General features: G+C 43.8%; 1 protein-coding gene across 7 annotated transcripts in view; it reads left to right on the top strand.

The window, feature by feature from the left end:
- Positions 1-25,078, top strand: part of LOC140726278 (PDZ and LIM domain protein 5-like) — a 247,637-nt gene that overhangs the window by 6,141 nt on the left and 216,418 nt on the right. For 5 of the 7 annotated variants that reach the window (XM_073042451.1, XM_073042450.1, XM_073042445.1 and 2 more), the window contains exon 2: positions 17,768-17,911. In XM_073042451.1, coding sequence (XP_072898552.1) covers positions 17,816-17,911 — 96 coding nt within the window. In that variant the 5' untranslated portion in view covers positions 17,768-17,815. Of the gene's footprint in view, positions 1-16,727; positions 16,826-17,541; positions 17,664-17,767; positions 17,912-25,078 lie in introns of those variants that run through there. The other 2 variants (XM_073042446.1, XM_073042449.1) reach the window with 2 other exon arrangements.

Genomic DNA, 25,078 nt, shown 5'->3' with positions numbered 1-25,078 from the left:
GGGAACAGATATGGGTTTGGGTTTAATGTGTCCTTGGAAAGATGGCTGCTTGAACTTGAATTGCAACAGTGCAGCACCTCCTCAGCACTGCTGTAATCCCAGCCCAGACTTTGCTCAGGTGTCCTGCATTGGGACAAGAATCCACAACTTTCATTGTTGCCTTTTTGTTTTGTAGGGAGGTTAAGTTTTCTTGATCAAACCGTCTAGATCTTTAGCTGAATGGATTCTTGCTCATTTTTCAATTTAATTTTGTTTTTTTTTTAACACAATTTTCAGCCCATTTCTTTCCCAAAAACGAGCAGCTCCACCCATGGATTCTGTCTACATTCTTTGCTGCCTTGGCAAAGAAGTCAACCTAATCATAGACACTCGCACCTCAGACATACCCATTTCTCCCCACTCCCATCAGGTAGAAGACACACTAGTTTGTGCATGGGTGCTGCCAAGTTAAGGACAGCTTGGCACCTACTATTATAAGACTCCAGATTGGAGCTATGATGTGATAAAGCTAAACTCTTGGACTCACTGATAACTACATCTGTGGGAAGTGTAGCCAACTCCAGCTCCTGAAAAAACGCATCAAGGAGACGGAGCTGGAGTTGGATGAACTGGATCATCTAGGAGGCAGAGCAATTGATAGGTAAGACTTTTGAGCAGATGGTTACACCCAGAGTGCAGAATTCAGGGAGTAGATGGGTGAACACCGAGACAGGTAAAGGGAGTAAGAAGTTAGTGCAGGGTCCCCTTGTGGCCATTCCCATCAGCAACAGGTATATCCCTTTGGATACTAATGAAGGGAATGTCCTATCTGGGCAAGGCAGCAGCAGCCAGACCTATAGCACTGCGGTCAGCTCTGAGCCTCAGAAGGAGCAGTAGTGCTCCTTCTGACTTCAGAAGGTGAAGTCAGGCAGAGCAGTAGTCATAGGGGACTTGACAGTTCGGGGGGGGGGGGGGCAGCTAAAAGATTCTGCAGCAGCAAAAGAGATGCCAGGATAGAGTATTGTCTCCCAGGTGCGAGGGTCCAGGAGTCTCTGACTGGTTGCAGAATATTATTGAAGGGGAGGGTGAGCAGCCAGAAGTCATGATACAAATTGCTACCAATGACATAGCCAGGAGAGGGGTAGAAATCTGCACAGTAAGTTTGGGGAGTTAGGAAGGAGGCTGAAGACCAGGACCTCCAAGGCAGTAAACTCCAGATTACTCCTGGTGTAACGAGCTAGCGAAGGTCAGAACAGGAAGATAGTGCAGCCGCATGAGTGGCTGAGGAGATGGGGCAGGGCTGTGGATCATTGGAACCTTTTCTGGGGAAGGGGTGACCTGTACAAGTGGGACAGGTTGCACCTGAACTGGAGGTGAACAAATATTCTGGGAGGAAGGTTTGCTAATGCTATTGGGGTGGGTTTAAATTAGATTAGCAGGGGAGTAGGAGCCGAAGTGAAGAGGCAGAGGATGGGGCGTTTGGCGCAGAGGTAGAGGGAGTTTGTGAGGAAGAATGGGCAGATGATAGAGCAAAGATGCACTCAGCCAGATGGTTTGAGATGTGTCTATTTTAATGCAAGGACTATCATAATTAAGGCAGGTGAACTTGGAGTGTAAATCAATATGTGGAACTATGACATTGGGGCCATTACAGAGTCTTGGATGTCTCAGGGGCAGGAACGGCTGCTGAGTGTGCCGGGCTTGAGCTGTTTGAAAAAGGACAGGGATGGAGGCAAAAGAGGTGGGGAGGTGGCATTGCTAATCAGGGCTAGTATCACGGCTGCAGAAAAGGAGGAAGTCATGGAGGGATTGTCTACTTAGTCATTGTGGGTGCAAGTCAGAAATGAGAATGGGGCAATAATTCTACCGTTTTTTTCAATAGGACCCCCCCCCCCCCCCCAATGGTAACAGGGACATCGAGGAGCAGATCGGGAGGCAGATTCTGGAATGGTGTAATAATAAGGATGTTGTGATGGGTGATTTTAACTTAATATTGACTGGTATCTCCTTTTAGAGCAAGGGGTTTGGATGGGGTGGAATTTGTTAGGTGCGTTCAGGAACGTTTCCTGATACAATATGTAGATAAGCCAACTAGAGGAGTGATTTTATTTGATCTGGTGTTGGGAAATGAACCTGGTCAGATATCAGATCTCGCAGTGGGAGAGCATTTTGGAGGTAGTGAGCGCAACTCTATCTCCTTTACCATGCTGCTGGAGAGGGATGGGAGCAGACAATTTGGGAAAACACTTAATTGGGGTAGGGGGGAAATATGATACTATTAGGCAGAAATGGGAGCGTAATTTCATGTTCTCCATGAAATGCTAGGTAGAAATATGGTAAGTGTTCAGGGAACATTTGCATGGCATTCTGCGTAGGTATGTTCTATTGAGTCAGGAAAGGGTGGCAGGATTAAAGAACCATGGTGTACAAAGGATGTAGAAAATCTAGTTAGGAAAAGAAAAGCTTTTGAAAGGTTCAAGAAACTAGGCACAGTTAGAGCTCCAGAAAATTACAAGGTTGCCAGGAACGAGCTTAAGAATGAAATTAAGAGGGTTAGAAGGAGCCATGAGAAGGCCTTGATGAGCAGGATAAAGGAAAACACAAAGGCTTTCTACAGGTATGTGAAGAACAAGAGGATGAGCCGTTTGAGAATAGGAAAGTCAGGTGCAATGGCAGAAACGTGTGTGTGGAATCAGAGGAGGCAGCAGAGGTATTTATGAGTATTTTGCTTCAGTATACACCAGGGAAAAGGATCTTCGCAATTGTGGGGATGACTTACAGCTGACTGAAACACTTGAGCATGTAGACATTAAGAAAGAGGATGTGCTGGAGATTTTGAAAAGTTGCTAGGTCCGGAGGAGATATACTCCCAGGCTACTGTGGGAAGCGATGATCTTTGCATCATCAGTAGGGATGGGAGAAGTACCGGAGGATTGGAGAGTATCAGATGTTGTTCCCTTGTACAAGAAAGGGAGCAGAGATAACCCAGGATATTATAGACCAGTGAGTCTGACTTCAGTAATGGGGGCAAGTTGTTGGAGAAGATCCTGAGAGGCAGGATTTATGAACATTTGGAGAGACATAATCTGATTGGGGATAGTCAGCATGGCTTTGTCAAGGGCAGGCCGTGCCTTATGAGCCTGGTTGAATTCTTTGAGGTTGTACCAAAATGCATTGATGAAGGTAGATCAGTGGATGTAGTGTATATGGATTTCAGTAAGGCATTTGATAAGGTTCCCCATGCAAGACTCCCTCAGAAAGTAAGGAGGCACGGTATCCAAGGAGTCCTTGCTTTGTGGGTGCAGAATTGGCTTGAACACAGAAGGCAAAGGTTGGTTGTATATCGTTCGTATTCTCCATGGAAGTCAGTGACTAGTGGTGCTCCTCAGGGATCTGTTCTGCGACTCCTCCTCTGTGATTTTTTTTATATATAAATGACCTGGATGAGGAAGTGGAAGGGTGGGTTAGTAAGTTTGCTGATGACACAAAGGTTTGGGGTGTTGTGAATAGTGTGGAGGGCTGTCAGAGGTTACAGCAGGACATCGATAGGATGCAGAACTGGTCTGAGAAGTGGGAGATGGAGTAAAACCCAGATAAGTGTGGTGGTTCATTTTGAAAGGTCAAATTTTAAGACAAAATATCGTATTAGTGGTAAGACTCTTGGCAGTCTGGAGGATCAGAGAGATCTTGGGATCAGTGTTCATATGACTCTTCCAAGCTGTTGCGCAGCTTGACAGCGCTGTTAAGAAGGTGTGTTGGCCTTCGTTAACTGTGGGATTGTGTTCCAAGAGCTGTGATGTAATGTTAAAGCTATCTAGACCTTAGTTAGACTCCACTTGGAGTACTGTGTTTAATTTTGGTCACCTCATTACAGAAAGGATGTGGATACTATAGGAAGAGTGCAGATGAGACTTATAAAGATTGTGCCTGGATTGGAGAGCGTGCCTTATGAGAAAAGGTTGAGTGAACTTGCACTTTTCTCCCTGGAGTAATGGAGGATGAGAGGTGACCTGATAGAGCTGTATAAGATGATGAGTGGCATTGATCATGTGGATATCCAGAGGCTTTTTCAGAGAGCTGAAATGGCTAACATGAGGGGGCACAGTTTTAAAGTCCTTGGAAGTAGGTACAAGGGGGATGTCAGGGGTAAGATTTTTCACACAGAGAGTGGTGGGTGCGTGGAATGCACTGCCAGCAACAGTGGTAGAGACGGATACGATAGGGTTGTTAAGGGACTCTTGGTTAGGTACAAGGAGTCTAGAAAAATAGAGGGCTATTTAGTAGGGTAATTCTAGGCAGTTTCTAGAGTAGATTACACGTTCAGTGCAGTATTGTGGGCTGAAAGGCCTGTAATGCGCTGTAGACTTTTATGCTCTATGATCTCCCCAGCACTTTGTCTATCTGCTTTATGCGTCATCTTTAACAGTAACACAATATTCTGCTGTCTTTTTTTTCTCCTTTTTGTACTAGCTAAATGCACTTATGTATGGAATGATCTGTCTCTGTGGCAGACAGACAAAAGCTTTTCACTATCTCAGTATCCATGACAATAAGTCTAGTTGTATTACATTGTCGTGTAAAGTGGTTATAGAGTTGCTGAGCTGTATTGATTAGGTTTGTGCTGATTGGTGCAAGAATGTGAATGGTTGAAGGGAAGTAGCTACTTTTTAAATGTGTGGTGAAGGTGTTCCCACAATACAATTGTGCTGAGAGTGTCAGTACTTTGCCCCTTTGTTAATAGCAGGTCTGTGGAGACAGAGAAAGAGAGACAGGCAGAGTTAATTTTCAGCTTGATTGCTTTGTGCCTACAAAGGCAGTCCCTTGTCGGTTAAGATCTGAGTGTCATAACACTGTATGTCCTCGGGCAAAATGTGTTTCTTTTAAAGAAATATCACAGTGAATGAGGGCAAGCAAGTACAAGTGAACAATCAGGACTTAAGTATTCAGTGGAAGGCGAGAGAGAGAGCACATGCTGGAAATCTGGAGCAACACACCTAGTGCTGGAGGAACTTGGCAGGTCAGGCAGCATTTATGGAAGGAAATGGACAGAAGATGTTTCAGATTGAAATCTTCAGTTTATCTGCTGCTGGCACTCTCAAAAGCGCTGTGTCCTGTGACGTGGAGACCAGAAATGTACATAATAATTGCTTCAAATGCGGCCACCACAGTTTTCTGCAACAGTGGTATAACTTTCTGACTTTCAATCTCAACGCTAAACCAGTGAAAGCAAGCCACAACATACTCCACATTTTCCACCCTATCTACTTGTGTTGCTTCTTTAGGCAAACTCTACACTTTGTGCTTTAGGGGCCCTCTGTATATCAGTGCTATTGAAAGTTCTGCTACTTTCTGTGTATGGTAGGGTGTGGTGTTATCAAATTAACTGATCTCTCGTGCCTTTCAGTCAAAATCATATAACACAAAAAATGTGCCCTTCAGCCCATGACGTCCATTCCACCTGTGCTACCTCTACATGATTCTTCCTTACCCGCTTTTACATCTTGGTGATGCAAGTACTTGTCTAAATGCTAAAGTATCTTTAGGTAGAAGAAATCTTAATTTTGACTTTCATCATGTTAGTTTGATAGGAGGAGTGAATTTTTATCCCAGGAACACCCACCTGGTTGAGACAGACAGTGCAAATTCTGTAATAATAGCTAGATTTAGTGTCATTTGTGACATACACATCAAAACATACAGTGAAATACATCAAATTTAGCAAGGATTGTGCTGGGCAGCATGCAAGTATTGCCATACTTTGGTGCCAACGTAGCCTGCCCACAACTCACTAACTGTAACCCATGCATCTTTGCAACATGCAAGGAAGCTGGAGCACGCAGAAGAACCCCACGGGAGAACGTACAGACAGTGGGAAGAATTGAACCTCAAAGTTATATCTGACGCTGCAAAGCGAAGCGCTAACCGCTGCGCTACCATGGGCCAGCTAGCCCTTTCCACTGTCAGATATTTAGGAGCTGAATGTCAACGCTTGTTCTTTCTATCACAGTTCTGTTATTCATTGATGTTTAATGTCAGTAGATTAAAACAGGTTCTGGGGATTATGTTCTTGGGTGCCTTTAAGGATGTGTGAGCTGCCACCTCCGCTAGGAAGTCATGTAGTAACTCGAACACTTAATTCAGACTGAGACTCCAGTGCAGTAGAAGCAGAGATGGGAGCTTGGATGAGTGTTAAAGATGAAAATTAAGATACAGCCACCCACTTAGATTCAAATCCACATGATCAAGCCTGCATACCTTCTGGGTACCTCGAAGCTCTGAGTTTATTCTGAATTGCGGTAGAGTTATTCCTAGTGACTTCAGGGTACATCTGTATCTCAACCAGTATCCCTGGTTAGTTAGGCCAGTATGACATTGTTTTTATCAGAGTCAGGTTTAATATTATTGACACATGTTGTGAAATTTGTTTTGTGGCGGCAGTACAGTGCTATACATAAGCACTATAAATGACAACAAGAAATATATTAAAAAATTAAATAAGTTGTGCAGAAATAGTGAGGTAGTGTTGATGACTTGGTTTATTATCTGTTCAGAAATCTGATTGCAGAGGGGAATAAGCTGTTCCTACAATGTTGAGTGTGTCTCTTCAGGCTCCTGCACCTCCTCTCTGATGGCAGTAATAAGGAGTATGTCCTAGTTGATGGAGGTATTTGATGGATGCTGCCTTTTTGAGGCGTTGTCTTTTGAAGGTGTCCTCAATGCTGGGGTGCTTTCTCAGCACATTGTTTATTATATGAGAAGCAACAATACAAACATTACTTCAATGCCCTGAAGATAAGCAAGCCTTTTTTCTTGATCTCATGGCTCTGGGTCCAGATATTTTGAGTTCATTTTGGAAAAGCATCCCACACTTGTCCAGCTGCGGTAAATACTCATACTATAAAGGAGAATTGTGCAGCCTACAACGATGGGAAAAAAGTGAATGAGATGACCTTCCAAATTGTAAAACTGAGCTGAAGTATAAGAATACGCGTTTGCAGAATAAACTTAGCTGCCTAGCCTGTGAAATTTACACTGGATTTAAGGCAGTGTTTTGGGAGAAACAGTAATAACTTATAAAGACACAGGGTCTGCGATAAGCCCAGGAAAATAACTGCTGGCTTTGCACTGATCATTAGACCTCCCTGCAGATCCAAATTCGATATCTTGGGCCCTGGCTGTAGGGTTAGGACATTGTGTGCTTAAGTGTCATCCAATCAGCTTAAGTTCACCCATGCAAGCTGATATATATAGAGTCTTGTATTAAATGCTGCTGAGTATGTGGACAATGTCTTCTGAATGTTTACACAAAATGCTGAAGGAACTCAGCAAATCAGGCAGCATCTACGGAGGGGAATAGCAAATCAACATTTCGGGGTGAGACCCTTCATTAGATGCTGCCGGAATTTTGTGTGTGTTGCTTACAAATGCAGGATTTCTTGATGCTTAGTTTTTGTCGTTGTCTAAACTCGATGAGCTGAATGATCTTCTGAGTGTTGTTTGTTACTTGCTAATCGGAGAATTTCTTCATCTGAGTCACTTCCCACCTCTTGCAGCTCACACTGTTACCGGATTCTTCCACCTCTTCTATTTGGCCCACTTTCCCTTAACCCCCATTGCTGCTCTTCGATCTCAACCACTTTTCAGTCATCGGTTCCCTTTTTTTCTAAGCCACTGAGGTTGTAACTGAACCCAATGAATTTTGGCCTCTGCAACAGCCTGCCATCTTTTTAGCACTCTCTCGGAAATCGTAGTTATCAGCAAATGCACAAGTACATGAATACAATGAAAAACGCACCTGTAGTGGCATTGCCGGTACTCTGCATCATATCGGCTGCATTCACGAGGCAAAACACAATAAGCTCGATGCAATTTTTACAAGAGCAAGATGTTCAGTGGTTCAATTTAATGTTAGAGAATGTATACAGTATAGAACTTGAAATCCTTACTCTTTGCAGACATCCATGAAACACCCCAAAGAATGAATGACAGAAAGTGTTAGACCCCCTCCAAAGTCCCCCTCCCCCTCCCATGCACAATCAGTAGCAAAAGCATCAAACTACCCCTCCCAATGATCTAGCAAAAGAATTTGCCCCCACCACTCGCCATGCAGGCAATAGCAAAGACCATGATCCAGCGTCCATCGAAAACTACTGTCGGTCTCAACACTTCGATATCTCAGACAGGCTACAGCATGCTGTTTTGATGCTACAATCTGTAGTGTCCCTTATTTGAGTTCCCCCAACTTGAAAGCCAGCAGACTCTCTCTCACCTTTGAGAGATAGATCGCTTGAGTGCAGAGGCCTCTGGTAGCTGCGCCTGCAGTCTCAATGTTTCAATCTGCCGCGGCGCTTCAGTCAGTGACATCGGCGAAGGATCGGGTGGCGTGTGTCTTCCAGGACGCTCCTGGGGATACAAAAGTGCCAAGCTGCTTGGCAAGTTCAGAGAGCAAGAATCCACCGCCTGTGAGGAATGTAGTTTGAGCGCAGCAGTAGATCCTGGGCTCCGACAGGACCCCACCCACCTTGAAATGGAAGAAAGAGACAGGAGAAAAGGAGATTTAAACTGTTTGACGGATGATTTGGAAGAAGTCACCCAGGTCTGTAAAAACATCTGATAGATAGATAGATAGATACTTTATTCATCCCCATGGGGAAATTCAACTTTTTTCCAATGTCCCATACACTTGTTGTAGCAAAACTAATTACATACAATACTTAACTCAGTAAAAAATATGATATGCATCTAAATCACTATCTCAAAAAGCATTAATAATAGCTTTTAAAAAGTTCTTAAGTCCTGGCGGTAGAATTGTAAAGCCTAATGGCATTGGGGAGTATTGACCTCTTCATCCTGTCTGAGGAGCATTGCATCGATAGTAACCTGTCGCTGAAACTGCTTCACTGTCTCTGGATGGTGCTATGTAGAGGATGTTCAGAGTTATCCATAATTGACCGTAGCCTACTCAGCGCCCTTCGCTCAGCTACCGATGTTAAACTCTCCAGTACTTTGCCCACGACAGAGCCCGCCTTCCTTACCAGCTTATTAAGACGTGAGGCGTCCCTCTTCTTAATGCTTCCTCCCCAACACGCTACCACAAAGAAGAGGGCGCTCTCCACAACTGACCTATAGAACATCTTCAGCATCTCACTACAGACATTGAATGACGCCAACCTTCTTAGGAAGTGCAGTCGACTCTGTGCCTTCCTGCACAAGGCATCTGTGTTGGCAGTCCAGTCTAGCTTCTCGTCTAAGTGTACTCCCAGATACTTGTAGGTCTTAACCTGCTCCACACATTCTCCATTAATGATCACTGGCTCCATATGAGGCCTAGATCTCCTAAAGTCCACCACCATCTCCTTGGTCTTGGTGATATTGAGACGCAGGTAGTTTGAGTTGCACCATATCACAAAGTCCTGTATCAGTTTCCTATACTCCTCCTCCTGTCCATTCCTGACACACCCCACTATGGCCGTGTCATCAGCAAACTTCTGCACATGGCAGGACTCCGAGTTATATTGGAAGTCTGATGTGTACAGGGTGAACAGAACCGGAGAGAGTACGGTTCCCTGCGGCAGCCCCTGTGCTGCTGACCACCGTGTCAGACCTACAGTCTCCCAACCGCACATACTGAGGTCTATCTGTCAAGTAGTCCACTATCCAATCCACCATGTGAGAGTCTACTCCCATCTCCGTTAGTTTGTGCCTTAAGATCTTGGGCTGGATGGTGTTAAAGGCACTAGAGAAGTCAAGGAATGTAATCCTCACAGCACAACTGACCCCCTCTAGGTGAGAGAGTGATTTGTGCAGCAAATACGTGATAGCATCCTCCACTCCCACCTTCTCCTTATACGCAAACTGAAGAGGATCCTGGGCGTGCCTGGTTTGTGGCCTCAGATTCTGTATTATCAGCCGCTCCATGGTCTTCATCACGTGCGACGTCAAGGCAACAGGTCTGAAGTCATTCAACTCTTTTGGTTGTGGTTTCTTCGGTACTTCTTCTGGCACTACCTTTTAGTGCAAAGTGGTCATAGTGTTGCTATTCTATGTTCACTGTCCACTGAGTGTGTGTGTTTGGCCAAGTGGTGGTCTGTGTCCATTTCAAGGTTTGACACGTGCATGCATTCAGAGATGCTCTTCTGCACACCATTGTTGTAATGTGTGGTTATTTGAGTTACTGTTGTCTTCCTGTCAGCTTGACCCACTCTGGCTATTCTCCTCTCCCCTCTGTCATTAGCAAGGCATGTTTGCCCTCAGAGCCGTAGCTCGCTGGATGGTGTTTGTTTTTCATACCCTTCTTTGAAAATTCTAGAGACTGTTGAGTGAAAATCCCAGAAGATCGGCAGTTTCTGAGATACTCAAACCATCCTATCAGGCACCAACAATCATTTTACGGTCAAATTCACTTAAGTACGTTTATTTCCCATTCTGATGTTAAACCTGAACAACAACTGAACCTCTTGACCATGACTTCATGCTTTTATGCACTGAGTTGCTGCACGTAATTGGCTGATTATATTTGCATTAATGAGGTGTGCCTAATAAAGTGGCCACTGAGTGTAAGCTAATTGCATCAAGAACCAATTGGTTGACGGGAAGCAGCTCCAGGGTTCTGTTTCTCCTGCCCGATGGTGTGCATTTATTGATATGGTAAAACTTATGCTTCATGAGCCTCCTATACAGAAGCATCCTTCAAGTCCTTACCAGATGAAGGGCTGAAGCATATAGACCAACAATAGGATGTAATAAACAAGGCAGTTGAGTGTTAAAACTGTACATTCTTGAGTTTATTTTTGTTCACGTTGCTTTGGTAGATGCATTGGAAATGAAAAATGTGCAGGCATGTATGCACACACACCTAAATGTTTGCAGCATTGAAGTCAAACTTGGTTTGTATAAAGATCAATATTTAACCTCTGCCATTTGAAGAGCAGTTATGGTGACTCTTTTGTTTGGTGAAGTTTAACGTTTTTAGTGAGGCCTTTAGTGTTTGTAGATTTTTTTGTTATAGGAGGTATACTTAGTCATACAGCACAGAAACAGGCTTTTTGGCCCAATTCATCCATGCTGACCAAAGCTAGTCGCATTTGCCAAATTTGGACAAATTGATCTCCTATGGATGTAACTCTCCAAACATCTTTTCATGGACTCAAAAGTCGTAAAGAATGGAAACATTCTTCAGCCCAACTCATGCATGCCCAGTGGGCTAGTGCCATCCACCTGCATTTGGCCTCTAGCCCACACACCTCCCCTATCCATCCATGGGCTTGTCTAGATGGCTTTTAAATGTTGCTAAGTACTATTTGCAAGTACTATTGCTTTGGCTGTGATTGCCTTTTTCCTGTCACCTTGCCTGCAAACTCAAGCCAAACCTGCACCACCAAAGTCCACCCTTGAAGAGAAGCCAAGAATGGAGCATCATCCTGACACAAGGAAGTGTGTGCTTTAAGCAGGGAACAACCCTGCTTAACCTTGCTTTAAGTACCTCAGCAAGTACTATTTGTGGCAGCTCATTCCAGATATGCACCACTCTGCATGAAGAAGCTGCCACTGATGTCCTTTTTAAACTCTCACTTCTGATCCTAAACCTATGCCCTCTTGTTTTTTTTAGCACCCCCTCCCTGAGGAAAAAGTCATTCATCCTGTCCATGCCCCTCATAATCTTACACAGCTCTAACTATCACTTCCTCCGGTCTCCTTAAACCAAAAGACTTGATATCATTACCCAAAGTCATGAAACCTTAACTAGCTGAGGACAATATTTTTTTAAATTTAGGGAAAAAAAATCAAATATACAAGCAATTTATCAACACAGACACACTAAAGCAGCTGAAGATACTTAAGTGGGAATAAATTTGAAGACCTGTCACATGATATATTTAGTATAGGTGAACAAAAACAGTGTGCAGTTCTGACCAGTTTACTACAGGAAAAGTATAAATCAATAAGCTTACAAGAATACAGGGAAAATTCACAAGGGTGTTGCTTGGAATCAAGGACCTGAGCTACAGGGAAAGGCTGAACAGGCCATGACCCCGCTCCCCCGAGTGCAGGAGAACAAGGGGGAGATCTTACTGTGGTGTACAAAATCATGATGGTCATAATTAGGATGAGGTCACAGATTCAGTGCGAAAGGTAAAATTACCAAATGGAATCTGAGGGCAATGCCTCCTCACCCAGAGGGTGGCGTGAGTGTTGTCAGTGGAAGTTGTAGATGCAAGTCCAACTGTAACAAAAGCTTAGTTAGGTACATGAATGAGAAGGATAGGCTAGATGGGACAGGGCGGAAGTTGGCATCAATTGGATAGGCCAAAGGGCCTGTTTCTGTGCTTTAGTACTCTGTGACTTCATAGGGCTCATTTAAATCTTTATTGTAGCAGCACAGATCTTCAATGTCTACCTCAGAGAGAAAAGCTTTGTTTTACATCTCTGCAAACACTGACACTTTCACCCGTATAACAAGAGACCGTAGGGGAGAATAAGAGGAGCGGATTGCACAGTTCAAGTGTGCGGCAGCTGGAAGTGACGAACAGTGGTGTGAATAAATTTGGGGATGGGCAAGAGAATGAGAATTAAAATGCAGAGATGGTGAGAGGTTGTTGGAGATTGAAGTGAGTCGTTGCCCCCAAATCTCAATCTCCAGATCAGTATTAGCCCTTTACCACTGTAAAAACATGAAAATCTCAGCGACAGACACAGCAGTTGTCTATTTGACAGCTGATTCTCAAAGCAGCTCTATGGTTGTGTGTTATGTAACAGGAAGAGAATTACCGTAGATTCCGGATTTTAAGCCGCTACTTTTTTCCCACATTTTGAACAGCTTTGAACTTTGCGGCCAATAATCCGAAGCGGCTAATGCAAGGTTTTTTTCATGCCGCCTCGTAAACATTTTGCCTCGTAACAGTAGACCAATAAAATTGATGAGTAGTTCACAGAGGTCCAATGAAATTGTACGATAAATCAAGCGCACTTTCACAATTAAATTATTGTAAATCAGTCATTTGTACTCACCCTCATCAACATGGAAAACACTCGAAGCATTGTGCTACCTACCCTACTTAGTTTAAACTATATTTGTTTTCTGTACTACATCGCGGGATGCTATGACGACACACCCGGTTTCGCGGTGTCTTGTGGGAAAATGCCGTTTGCGATGAAACGGAAAGGAGGGGGGAGCGCATTACGCGAGCGGCTTTGGATCCGAGCGAAATCTGCTTTTAAATGCCGTTTGCGATGAAACGGAAAGGAGGGGGGAGCGCATTACGCGAGCGGCTTTGGATCCGAGCGAAATCTGCTTTTAAGTTAAAGGTATCAATAACTTTTCCTGGTAGGCTGCAGTATATATATTTTTTACCAGTCGTTAGGAGATATTGGAATGTTGTTCAGTAAAGAAGTATACGCAACGTATATTTAAAAGTAGCCGCGTACGGGCACGGTTCGAAAAAAAGCATTTGCAATATGTATTTGTTTTTGTTACCATATGGATTTAATTAAAAGTTAAAAAAAATCCTCACGTGTAATATCTTTCTGTGTAAATATCTCATATTACAACGTGGGACACCTGCGGCCGAAAATCCGGTGCGGCCTAAAATCCGGTGCGGCCTTTACATTTAAAAAAATGATTTTATTTCTAAAATTAGAGCCAGCGGCTTAAAATCAGGTGCGCTCTGTAGTCCGGAATCTACGGTATTTATGCTCTTGAAGTCTCCCAATCAATGTGAGGGAATCACTGGCCACTCAAGAAGGGAAGGAGCTCTTGAGGTAGCACTAACAATATCAAGTCCATTCATCTGAAGCATTCACAAGTCCAGTGTATGTGATGGAAGGAGTGCATCACTTCCCAAACCACCCAAGTAACCTATGTCCCACTTGACAGAGCTTGTGGTCCCCACATATTCCTTGTTGACCCCTGGATCCACAAACCCTATTGAAAGCAAATCATCCTTTATGCCAAGGAACATCTCTCATGAGAGAGAACATCTGTACACAATTGCATCATAAAATCGAACCCTGACAAGGTGCATCTCATTATAACCAGTGGCCTTGGAGCAATCTGCTAGAGGTTTGAAAGTCCATCTGGTGTTCCTGGCCTTTACCTGACTGATAGGAAGATTTTGCAGGAGTTCTAAATAGACAAAGCATCTTCACCGTGTTTGTCTTTCGGCTTCTTGCACTTGCCATTTTGTTGTGGCTATTAACGTGGGTATCAATCTGTGAGGTTGGTGTAGGGAATCACTAATTGGGAGCTTGGATTCTTCTTTCACTTTGTGCAGAATATTAATACTTGTACCAAGCAGTCAGTGGAACTTTCCAAACTAAGCAGTTTAGCAGCAACGTTAGTGATGTTAAAGCTACGTTTACAACTTTTTGGCTGTGAAGTAGTGGGCGATGGCAACTATTCCATCCACAGGCTGCCACGACAAATAACTTGTTCATTGTTCTTTGTCTGTTCCCTGCTTAAAGCACACACTTCCTTGTGTCAGGATGATGCTCCAGTCTTGGCTTCTCTTCAAGGGTGGTGGTGCAGGTTTGGCTTGAGTTTGCAGGCAAGGTGACAGGAAAAAGGCAATCACAGCCAAAGCAATTTTCCATTCTCCTGTTTCTGACCTTTACATTCGTGGTCACCAGATTGTATTTAGATATGGTCTGTTTGGCTTGTGCTTCCCCTTACAAAACCCTCAGCCCAAACTCAGCAGACAATGAAACCCATCTGGTTCATTGTCTTTTGGCTAAGATGTTAAATTAAGGCCTTGTCTTCCCAGAGGTAGAAATAAGTTTCTAAGGTACCAATTTATAGAAGAGCAGGAGTTCTGTGTTCTGGCTAATGGTGATCACTTGAATAGTATAACACACAAATTGTCCTGGTGGGATCGTGCTTACGTTTAAAGTACTTGACTGATTACTTTGGGGCATGTGCCTCTGAGCAGTAGACTAGCGCATTCTGTGGAGCCGCTACCTCAGTGCCAGAAATCCAAGTCCAGCCCTCACCTTGGGTACTCTCTGCATTGAATTTGTGAGTATCCGTGTGGGTTTTCTTTGGGTGCTGAGGTTTCTTCTCGCATTCTAAAGATCTGTTGGCTGGTAAATGAATTGGCTGCTCTAAGTCAGTCCTAGTGTGTGGGTGAGTAGTGGAATCTGGCGAGGAGCTGTCAAGGTGGGGAGAAAAAAATGGGATCTGTGCAGGATTATTGTAAATGGTTGATTTGTGGTTGGTGCATGCTTGGTGGGTTGACAGGTCAATTTCTGTGCTGTATTTCTCAGATTCCTATCAGTATCCTGAGGTTGTACAGATGCTGTTTTTAAAAAAAATCAGCCCTAGCTCACAACACTGAACTTGAGATTTTTGGTTTGTGAAGCTTGGAGAGATCATGGAACTTCCCAAGCTACGTTGGGTTGTGATGGCCTGTAATTCTTCAGGCATACAGTGATCATGTTTGCAAAAGTACCGGGGGGGGGGGGGGGAACAAGCCGCCTCCTGAGTGGGAGGGCTTGGTGTTTGAGAGGCAATAAGCTTCCATTAATGCTCCCAAAGTCAAAAATGCCGTTGCTTGTCAAAGAAGGAATGTTTGCAGTCAAAATTTGCATTTCTCTCTTTGCTCTTGGGACTTACCCACCTCTTTCTTGGTTTATAAATTACTTAAGAAGTTTCCATGGTAATGTGACAGCCAATTTGCACACAGCTAGATGTCACAGAGCAACGGTGAGGTTAATGATCAGATAATTTGTTTGCACGGTATGGGTAAATGCACCCGAGAGAAGTCTTGCTTTTAAAAGTTTGGGATAGCGAGTTCTCAAAGCAGCCACTTCACATCTTAGTTTAATGTTACACCTGAAATGTGAAGTGTGGCTCACCCAGTTTCCCCCCCCCCCCCCCCCCCCCCCCCGTGATGACTTCAGCAGGGTCTGAAGCACTGCTTTAAATCTTCTCTTTCCTGTCATTAAGAGTGTAGAGATTCAAAAAAGCTTAGTGGTTGGTTGTGTTTGCTTAAAATGGTTTTGAAACCACAAAGCATTTAGTGCTCAGTCCTAAATAGCAAGTCAACATCAAGAAGGAAGTCAGAGATGGAAGGGACTCAGAAGCTGGTACCTGGAGCAAAAGGTAAAACTGCTGAAATAACTCAACAGGTTGAGAGCATCTTCAGTGGGGGGGTGAAGGTGAAAGGGATTGCCCATGTTTTTGGGTAGAGGCTCTGCATCAGGACAGGTGTAGGCAGGGTCCTGACCAGAAACATCAACAGTTCCTCCCTCTCCAAAAATGCTGCTCGTCCAGCTGAGTTCCTTCAGCGGTTTTGTGTTTTTTTTTGCAGAAGGAGAAATTAATTTGTGGAATTCTACGGGAATTCCCATTAGCCAGAGAGAAGTGAGAATGCGGAACTCGTTCCCCTTAGGAGTGGTTGAGGTGAAGACTTCAAGAAGGGCTTGATCAGTGTCGTGAAAAAGGAAACAATGCTGCAGCTGGGAGTGAGTTTTAGTTTAATTTAGTTTAGTGTTGTAACCAGTGTAAGGTGGGTAGAGTTAGGAGGATGTCATTCTGGTCTTCTGGTCTCTTGCCAAGCTTCCAGTTAGAGTTCATAATCAGAGCACCCAAGCACGGATTCCTGAACCACTGTTCCAGGTCTACCTGCTAATAAAGTAGGGTCCTAGTCTGCTAATAAAATCAAAGCAGTTAAATTGGTCACCTTGCGTCATGGTGTAGCCCTCCAATGCTTTGGTGTAATCTTACAGTGGCTTCGTTATATATAGTGGGTGTTGGCAGCCAAACCTTGTGCAGCTTTATTCTCTGTAGCCTTTCGACACGGGTACAGTACTGCACTCTGCTCTCAAGACCAATAAGCTGTGTGCCTCAAAGGTAAAACTTAGTGGCCTGAAGGGCTGAATTCGGCTGTAATATCTGTTTGATTTTTGCATGACAGAGAAGGATGTGGCTGGGTAATTTTTGCCAGATGATTCAGTCCCCCTGTTTAGCTGCTTGCTACTTCGCTCCATGTGGTACCAATTTGCATCTATTTTGTCTAATCTGATGTAAGGAACGTAGTTGTAAAAGTGGTATGCACTAATGCTTGGCAATGTATTAGTTGGGCATCCATGCAAACAGCAGGTGAATCCACTCTCAGGGCCCTACATTGAAGCCTCCTGCATTTCACTATTTCTGACAGATTACTGTATCCATGCTGAATGAAGTTGGCAATGCTTTTCAAAGTCTGGTTAATCTATTAACATGTCTGTGTAGCCTTGACGGGACGCACTTTCAACACCACAGCTTTATTTTAGTGCAAGGTGTGCAAGGACTAGCTTGAAACATTTGATGGACACAGGATTGCATTGTATTTGAGAGGTGAATGAGTAATTCGAATGTACTGCTCATCTACAATTTTCATGCTGCAGACAGTTTGAATCAACTCACAGAATGCAGTTACGTTCTTTGCATATCAAGAAAAATGTGATTAGGATTGAGTCAGCAGACAAAACTAGAGGCCATCATTATAAGAACTGTCCCTAATGGAAAATAGAGATAAATTTCTCCCAGTGGGTGGTGAGAATGTGATCTCAGTATCACTGGAGCAATTGTGACAGTGTAAATGTAGTCAAGGACAAGGCGTTAAGTATGTCGGTGTGTCGCTGCTCAGTGCTCAGCTGCACCTGTTGAAGTGAATGGCCTGTTTCTGCACAAGAATTGCATTTGTAATGTGAGAAAAAAGCAAAACTTTTTAAGAGGATTTCTGTCATTGCTTTGTGTAGAAGTATAGCAACTGTGCACGTTTGTAGTAATTTTTTAAAATCACATCTGCAGTTTGCTGATTTGGACCCCGGAGTGTGAGTGAGAGGGAGCACGCCAATAATGAGCAACTACACGGTCTCTCTGGTTGGCCCAGCCCCGTGGGGATTCAGACTTCAAGGTGGCAGAGATTTCAACATGCCGCTGACCATCTCCAGGGTAAGCGCAGCTTTCTTTACATCTCCGTTTAATCTTCACCGTTGCCTGGGTTCCACCTACAGCTCCAGTATGGTGCAGCAGGGAAGCAGGGTGCTATGGCCCCAGTAACATATGGTAATCCATGAAGTTCACACTACTGACTAAGAAGCATAGCTTTGAATCCACCATGCAGCCATGGATCTTAAATCCCATCACTTGACTAAACTGGAATTAAAATAAAAAACTTAGAGTTTGCGTCGGTAACCATGAAACGAGCTGATTTCAGTGAAAACCCATCTGGCTCACAAATGTGGTAAAATTTGCTGTTTTTAAACTGTTCTGTCATGCAACTCCTGACCGCTTGTAATGTTTTTGATCTTGAGTGAAATAGCCAACAATGTCACTTGATTCAAGGAGACACAACAAATTTGAGGGAGTACAAATCGTTGGTCCGATTCCAGTTCACCCACTTTCCTCGAATGTTCCACACACCAGTCACGTGGACACCGCGGTAGCGTAGTGGTTAGCTGTTACCGCTCAGGGTGCCGGAGTCCAATCCCAGAGTCATCTGAAAGGAGTGTGTACGTCCTCCCCATGGAATGTGTGGCTTCCTCCCCCCCCCCCCCCCCCCCCCCGGGTGCTCAGGTTTCCTCCCACAGTCTCAAAACCTACCAGGTAGGTTAATTGGTCATTGTAAGTTGTCCCGTGATTAGGTGAGGGTTAAATCGGGTTGTCGAGGCAGTGTAGCTTGGAGGACCTGACGGGCCTACTCTGTGCTGTATCACCAAGTGACTAAATAAATCACTCTCTTGGCTGTTGACAAACGTTAGCCATTTGCTAATGCAACTCTCACTCCTGTGGCTCCCAAGTCTTTCCAAAGTATCTTTATTTTCGATGGTTCCACTTCAGAGCTGATGATCTTTGCAAGCTGCATGTGATAGGACACTAGTAAACAGATGATCTGCGCCCCACGTCCAAAAATTTTACAGCTAATTAGCCTTCCCACCAAAGGAGAGGGGTAAGAATGAGGAACTCTACTATAGGAAGTGATTGAAGTGGATAGTGTAGTTTGAGGGACTGAATGGAGAAAGGACTGGAGGGTTCAGGTGTGGGGGAAGGGAATAGAAGAGGACAAATTTTGGCAGGCAGGTTTGGCCAACTAGGCAGTTTCCTTTGCTTTATATCCTATGTTTTTTTAAAAGAAAAACTACCCAAAAGTAAATGGAGAGAGTTAAATACAGATTGAAAGGGATCATTTTGTACTTGAGTCTACTGGACATGTCTCATTCTTGGGGATACCAGGATAACACTGGAGTCGGCATCCACTGGTTGGTTGCCATGTTGTGTGCACTGCAGCTTTGGTCCAGAAGTGTTTTCACCTCACCCACACCCACCTGTGCTTTATGCTGCTTTGCCTCATCCCATCAGGGGCAGATTGGGTCCTGGTCACTGCTTTGCAGTTGAGCTCAGAAGGAAAAGTGTAACATAGAAATGTTCTATACATAGTTGCGCAATCTTTAATTGATGCCATTGCAACGTTGTGTGAAAACTCCCAGGTGCCTGGCAGTCTTGCCCAACCCCAGTCTGAACTAGTATATTCATTCACAATCAAGCAATTATCATGGGAAGCTGTTGTATAAAAATGCCAGTGACACTGATGTAACAGGATCTTTTTACAACTTCCTTTGAACTCAGTGGTTAACCTTGCTTAACATGTCCCTTTCATTGCAAGGAATCCAAGCAAGTTGTTATTACGTATTTCTTGTTCAAGTCAACAAGTCAAGTCACTTTTATTGTCATTTCGACCATAACTGCTGGTACAGTACATAGTAAAAATGAGAGTGTTTTTCAGGACTGTGGTGTTACATGACACAGTACAAAAACTAGACTGAACTACATAAAAAAACCTACTCTAGACTACAGACCTACCCAGGACTGCATAAAGTGCACAAAATACAGGACAATAGGGCAGTAAGGTGTCAGTCCAGGCTCTGGGTATTGAGGAGTCTGATAGTTTGGGGGAAGAAACTGTTACATAGTCTGGTCGTGAGAGCCCGAATGCTTTGGTGCCTTTTCCCAGATGGCAGGAGAGAGAAGAGATTGTATGAGGGGTGCATGGGGTCCTTCATAATGCTGTTTGCAGATGCAGCATGTGGTGTAATTGTCCGTAATGGCGGGAAGAGAGACCGCCATACTGCACATTGATTTCAAAAGTAAAAACAAAGATACTAAGGAAATTTATGAACTTGGTATCTCTGGAGTTTCACAGCCAAAGGAGTTGAGTGTGGCCGATGTGGTAAATATAGAAAAATATTCAATAACTGTGTGGTGCAAGGGGATATAGGGGAATTCCAGCTTCAAACGTATTGTAGTTTGCTCATAAGCAGGGGGATGGGGAACCTGTGGGTGAGGTAAGGTGGGCAGATCTTTGCTCTTCCCAAAAAAACCATCCAGCAGTAAGGCTACGTACCCATCCGCATATTTGCTTAACTACAGGACTCTGTCAAATTTAGCACCATTAGTACCCTGGCCCTCCCACATCACAACCTGGTGAGGCAGTGCTTAGTCCCATTGATATGGAGTGGGAACAGGCTTTTTAGCCCACTAAATCCATTGATACTAATCATACAGCAATCCCATTCTTTTCCCCCTCTGCCACGTTCTCATTAACATCTATCTGATTCAGCACCACAGTGGGGAATTTTGCAGTGGTCTGCTAATCTCCCAACCCACACATCTTTGGGATGTGGGAGAAAACTGGAGTTCCAACTGATAAGGGAAATGTGCATACAGTAGCACCAGAGGTCAGGATTGAACATGGCTTAGAGCTGAGAGGCATTATGTCTACAGCTGGCACAGTACTTCTGTGAACATAGAGTACAGCGCAGGAACAGGTCTCGGTCTTCAATATTGTACTGAGTAATTAAGCTACTGGGCATCTGGGTTCTTAATTTTTCTGAATTTTAATTCCAAATTCGTAATTTTCACAAAATCCAATTGGGCATCTATTTGGAATCTAATTGCTGAACATTTGAGCGGAATACCATATTGCATTTTTCCCTGCTCATGTGGTATTCTACTTCCCCTTCACCAGCTTCTATTTTTAAGATTCTACTTTAAACCTTTACTGGAGCCAGAGCCTGCTGTTCATTCTGTGATGCTGTAGTGATGAATGCCTTACGCAGGCACGTTGGAATTATGTGGAAAGTCTTTTGAGCACTGTCTCGCTATCTTTCCCCTGGCGCATTAGCCACTGGTGTCCCCACTGCTCTTGTGAATGACGTGTGTTCTGTTCAGAGCTTACCAAGCCTCGGGCCTTTGCCAGATTGTCTATGTGAGCCTCTCTGAATTCTTTTCCTTCTGAGGCACCGTATCATTCTACTTGTGCAAGAGGAATTCCTCCTCTAGATTCGTTTAGAAGGTAATTTGGGGTCTTCTAACTGGACTGATCAACATGGAACATAATATTAGGCAAAGGTACCTACTTACTCTCTGATGCAGCAGGCCTGTTTGTCTGAGGCAGCCCTTTCTTTTCCTCTCTCCCTCCTCCCAGTCATTTTTCTTACTGTAGTTGACTGACATGCTGACAATAGGCGCAGGTGTTTGAGTAATAGCGAGCAAACTTGCACTTGTGTAGCGTCGCTGGAACATCCCAAAGCACTTCACAGCCGGTGAAGTATTTTAGAAGTGAGGTCAGTGTTGTTAATAACAAAAGCAACTGGTATTTATTACAGCGCCTCCAATTCTGTAAAAATAAAGTGCCCTATTCCCCTAGAAGGCATGTACTTAAGGTGAGGGTGGGGGAGGAGGAACTTCAAAGGTGATGTGCAGGGCAAGTTTACTTAACACGGTGGTGGGATTCTAGAATGTGCGCCAAGTTTGGTAGTGGAGTCAAATATAATAGAGGCATTTTAGATAGGGATGTGAATGTGCAGAGAATAGAGGGGTAGGCAAAAGGATTAGTTAGGCTTTTAATTAGTAGCCTAATTAGACTGCACAACATTGTGGACGTACCAGCCTATTCCTGTGCTGTACTGTTTGTTGCTCGAGTGGAGCAAAGTGTACCCAGCTCCCTCACACAAGCATTACCACATGAAACTTGTTGTTTGTGCCGTCGGGGTTCTCCCCCCCCCCCCCTCCCAGGTGTTCCCCTTTTCTCCCTACGTCCCCAAAGTTGACCCACTGTAACTTGTGCTCTGATCTAAGTAATGGGCAAAACCAGGGAACAGCAGGTAAGGAAGCCCAAGTAGGAGAGCTGTACGGCAGTGAGGAGGGGAGGATGTGAATTGTGGGGTTTCTCTGCTGTAGTGCAGCAGAGGTTTATGAGGTACACCGCACAGAAAACGGCCCTTCACCCATCTCATCCAAGCCCAATGAGCTAATCCTATTCGCCTGTGTTTGGCCCATGGCCCACTATCTCTCTAAACCTTTCCTATCCATGTACCTACACAAATCTCTCAGATGTCATTAATGTACCTGCCTCAACCACTTTCTCTGGCAGCTCATGCCATACACACACCTTCTGTGTGGAAGCAGCTGCTGCTTGCGTCCATTGTAAATCTTTCTGCTCTCACCTTAAATCTGCTGTATGCTCTCTAGTTTTTAGTCCCCCTTTCCAGGGAAAATGACTGTAACACTCCAAATGCAGGAGAAACTCAGAAGGCCAGGCAGCATCTGTGGAAATGAATAAACAATTGACATTTTGGGCCGAGACACTTTATCAGAACTGTGTGTTCACTCTATCTGTGCCCCTCTTAATTTTACACATCTATAATTTCCTGTTTTATTGGTGGAAATATTGGGCCACATGACAGAAAAAACCTTTAAAAGCAGCAAAGGGAGTTAGAGTTTTGAAGAGAAAAATCCAGAACTTGCAGCCTTAGCATTGGTGGAATAATTTAAGTTTAGGAACACTCCACGGGCTGCCATTGAAAGAGCTCAAACGCTAGAGGACTCTGCTTGGACTACAGAGATGGGGAGTGATGAAGTTGTAGATTTTATGATGATGGTCAAGGGTTTTAAAAGTGAGATGTTTTCTGTGAATATTACCTGCTTGTTGGGATAAATAGTCTGAACAACACACAGTGGTGAATCCTTTGAGAGTTTATTCTATGCAGCTGTTGTTGCAAAAAGAGTAATAACATGAGTCACAGAGGAATTTGGGGCATGTACTTCTGTGATGCCTGTTCAAAGCACCTTTCACTTGGCTGAAGTTCATCACTTTGGAGTTTTCCTTTGCTCACTGACATAGGCTCTCTGTAAATAGGACATGGGCAATTAGTCCATCTTTTCAAACCTTTCTCTGGGTAGGTACCTCTCTACTTTGAAAATCTCCATCAGGTCCAGTATGCACTAAGTAATCTGATCCTACTGACTGGCTGGCCCCTTGGTCATCCTTATTGGCAGTCTCACTAATGCAACAGTGTCTTCAATCAACTTGGACGCAAACCTACTGAAATCTCTCCACTGCCCTACCCACCTCCAGGTACTCCTTGACATCTACTACTCTGACCTAGTGTTTGGTCGCTGTCCTAATCTCCTTGTCCTTCCAAGACAGTCTTTTTTAATATAATGATACATCTTTGAAGTATTGTGACCTATTGTCACACTAAAAGGTATTTTATAAATGGAATGGTTGTTGGTGATGACTTGTAGCAGTAAAGCGAATTCCTAGTATCCTAGGGGACAAATCTTCATAGAGCAGTGCCACATGAAAACAGGCCTTTGACCCAAGTCCATACTGACCACAGTGCCAACCCAGCTAGTCCCAATTTCGTGTGATTGGCTTGTATGCCTCCAAGCCGTACCACTCTATACTAACCAAGTGCTTCTTAAATGATACTCTTGTATCTGCCTCAACTACTACTGACAGCACATTTCATACACTCATCACCATCTGTGGAAAAAAGTTGCCCTTCAGGTTCTTTTAAATGTTCACTCTCACCCTTAGCCTATGTTTTGGACTCTCCTACCCTAGGGAAAAGACTGTTCCCGTCCACCTTAGCTGTGCCTCTCATAATTTTAAACATTTCCATAAGGTCACCCTTATTTTATTGTGCTCCAAGGAATAAAGGCCTATTCTGGCCAGCATCTCCCTGGAACTCCAGTCCTCTAATCCAGGTAACATCCTCATAAATCTTTTCTTCACCCTTTCTAGTTTAAACACGTCTTTCCTAAAACAGGGTTAATAAATGATAGTGATCTTTAAATCATATCTATAAATATTAAAGGTCTTTAACGCTGAAAATGAGGGAAACCAGTACACCTTTTGACAGTGATTTTTATCCTGCTTTGTTAATCATTACTCTTAGTCTGAAATTCTCCTCTTGGCTGACCAAGGCCATCTTGGCTTATTGTTTAAACCACGTGCTCATTAAAACTGCAGCCAGATAATTATTGACTTTTAAATTGCCCTGAAATTATTTTAATGCACAGCTCCAAAGTTGAAACCAGATATGCTTCAGTTACTGCCTCCATGTTGTTTCGCATTTTCTAAATTTGATTTCTGTAAAATTCAGCATTTATATCAACTTTTACTTGTTGAAGTTTAGCTTTGAGTTTAATATTGTTTGTTCTACTGCCTCACCTATGTTAGCCTTTTGCACTTCTGACTTATTGCTGCTTCAGACTTTTGTCAAACTTTTGAATGGGGCAGTATAGTATCAAGTTGAGACATATTGCCCAGTTTGTGAGGGACTCTCAGAGTATCTTAAAGTGAAATTGCTGTGATGTGTTTGTGACATAATGGAGGTCAGTTAAGGGGGTGATTCGAGGAGCGGGAGAAACATGCTGGGATGTGTTTTTTCTCCATACGTGAATTCTTAAAGCTTTTGTGGCACATTCCAATCATTGACTAATCCTTGAACCAAGCTTAATATCTTCTTGCGCGCCTCTTCAACAAACGTTGTTGGGCATCCCATTCTCGGGATGTTTGGCTATGCAGAGGCCTTTTTCCCCCTCTGAGAGCTGCATACATTGTCATAAAGTCATTGAATTCATAAAATCCAGAAAGTGGCAGAGAAGGAGTGATCCTTTTCGAGTTCATTTAACTTAGTTGGTTCATGAAGTATTTGCAGTCAGCTGCTTAATTCCCTGGTGTGTTCTACATTATCCAACAAAAATCTTTTGAAATGATGTATAGAGAGATAGCTCCTCTCCACATTCCATCTCTCTATGTGGTCCTGTGCA

The sequence above is a fragment of the Hemitrygon akajei genome, chromosome 4 (genome assembly GCF_048418815.1).
Source record: "Hemitrygon akajei chromosome 4, sHemAka1.3, whole genome shotgun sequence".
Lineage (NCBI taxonomy): Eukaryota > Metazoa > Chordata > Chondrichthyes > Myliobatiformes > Dasyatidae > Hemitrygon > Hemitrygon akajei.
This window is presented reverse-complemented; position numbering and strand designations above follow the sequence as displayed.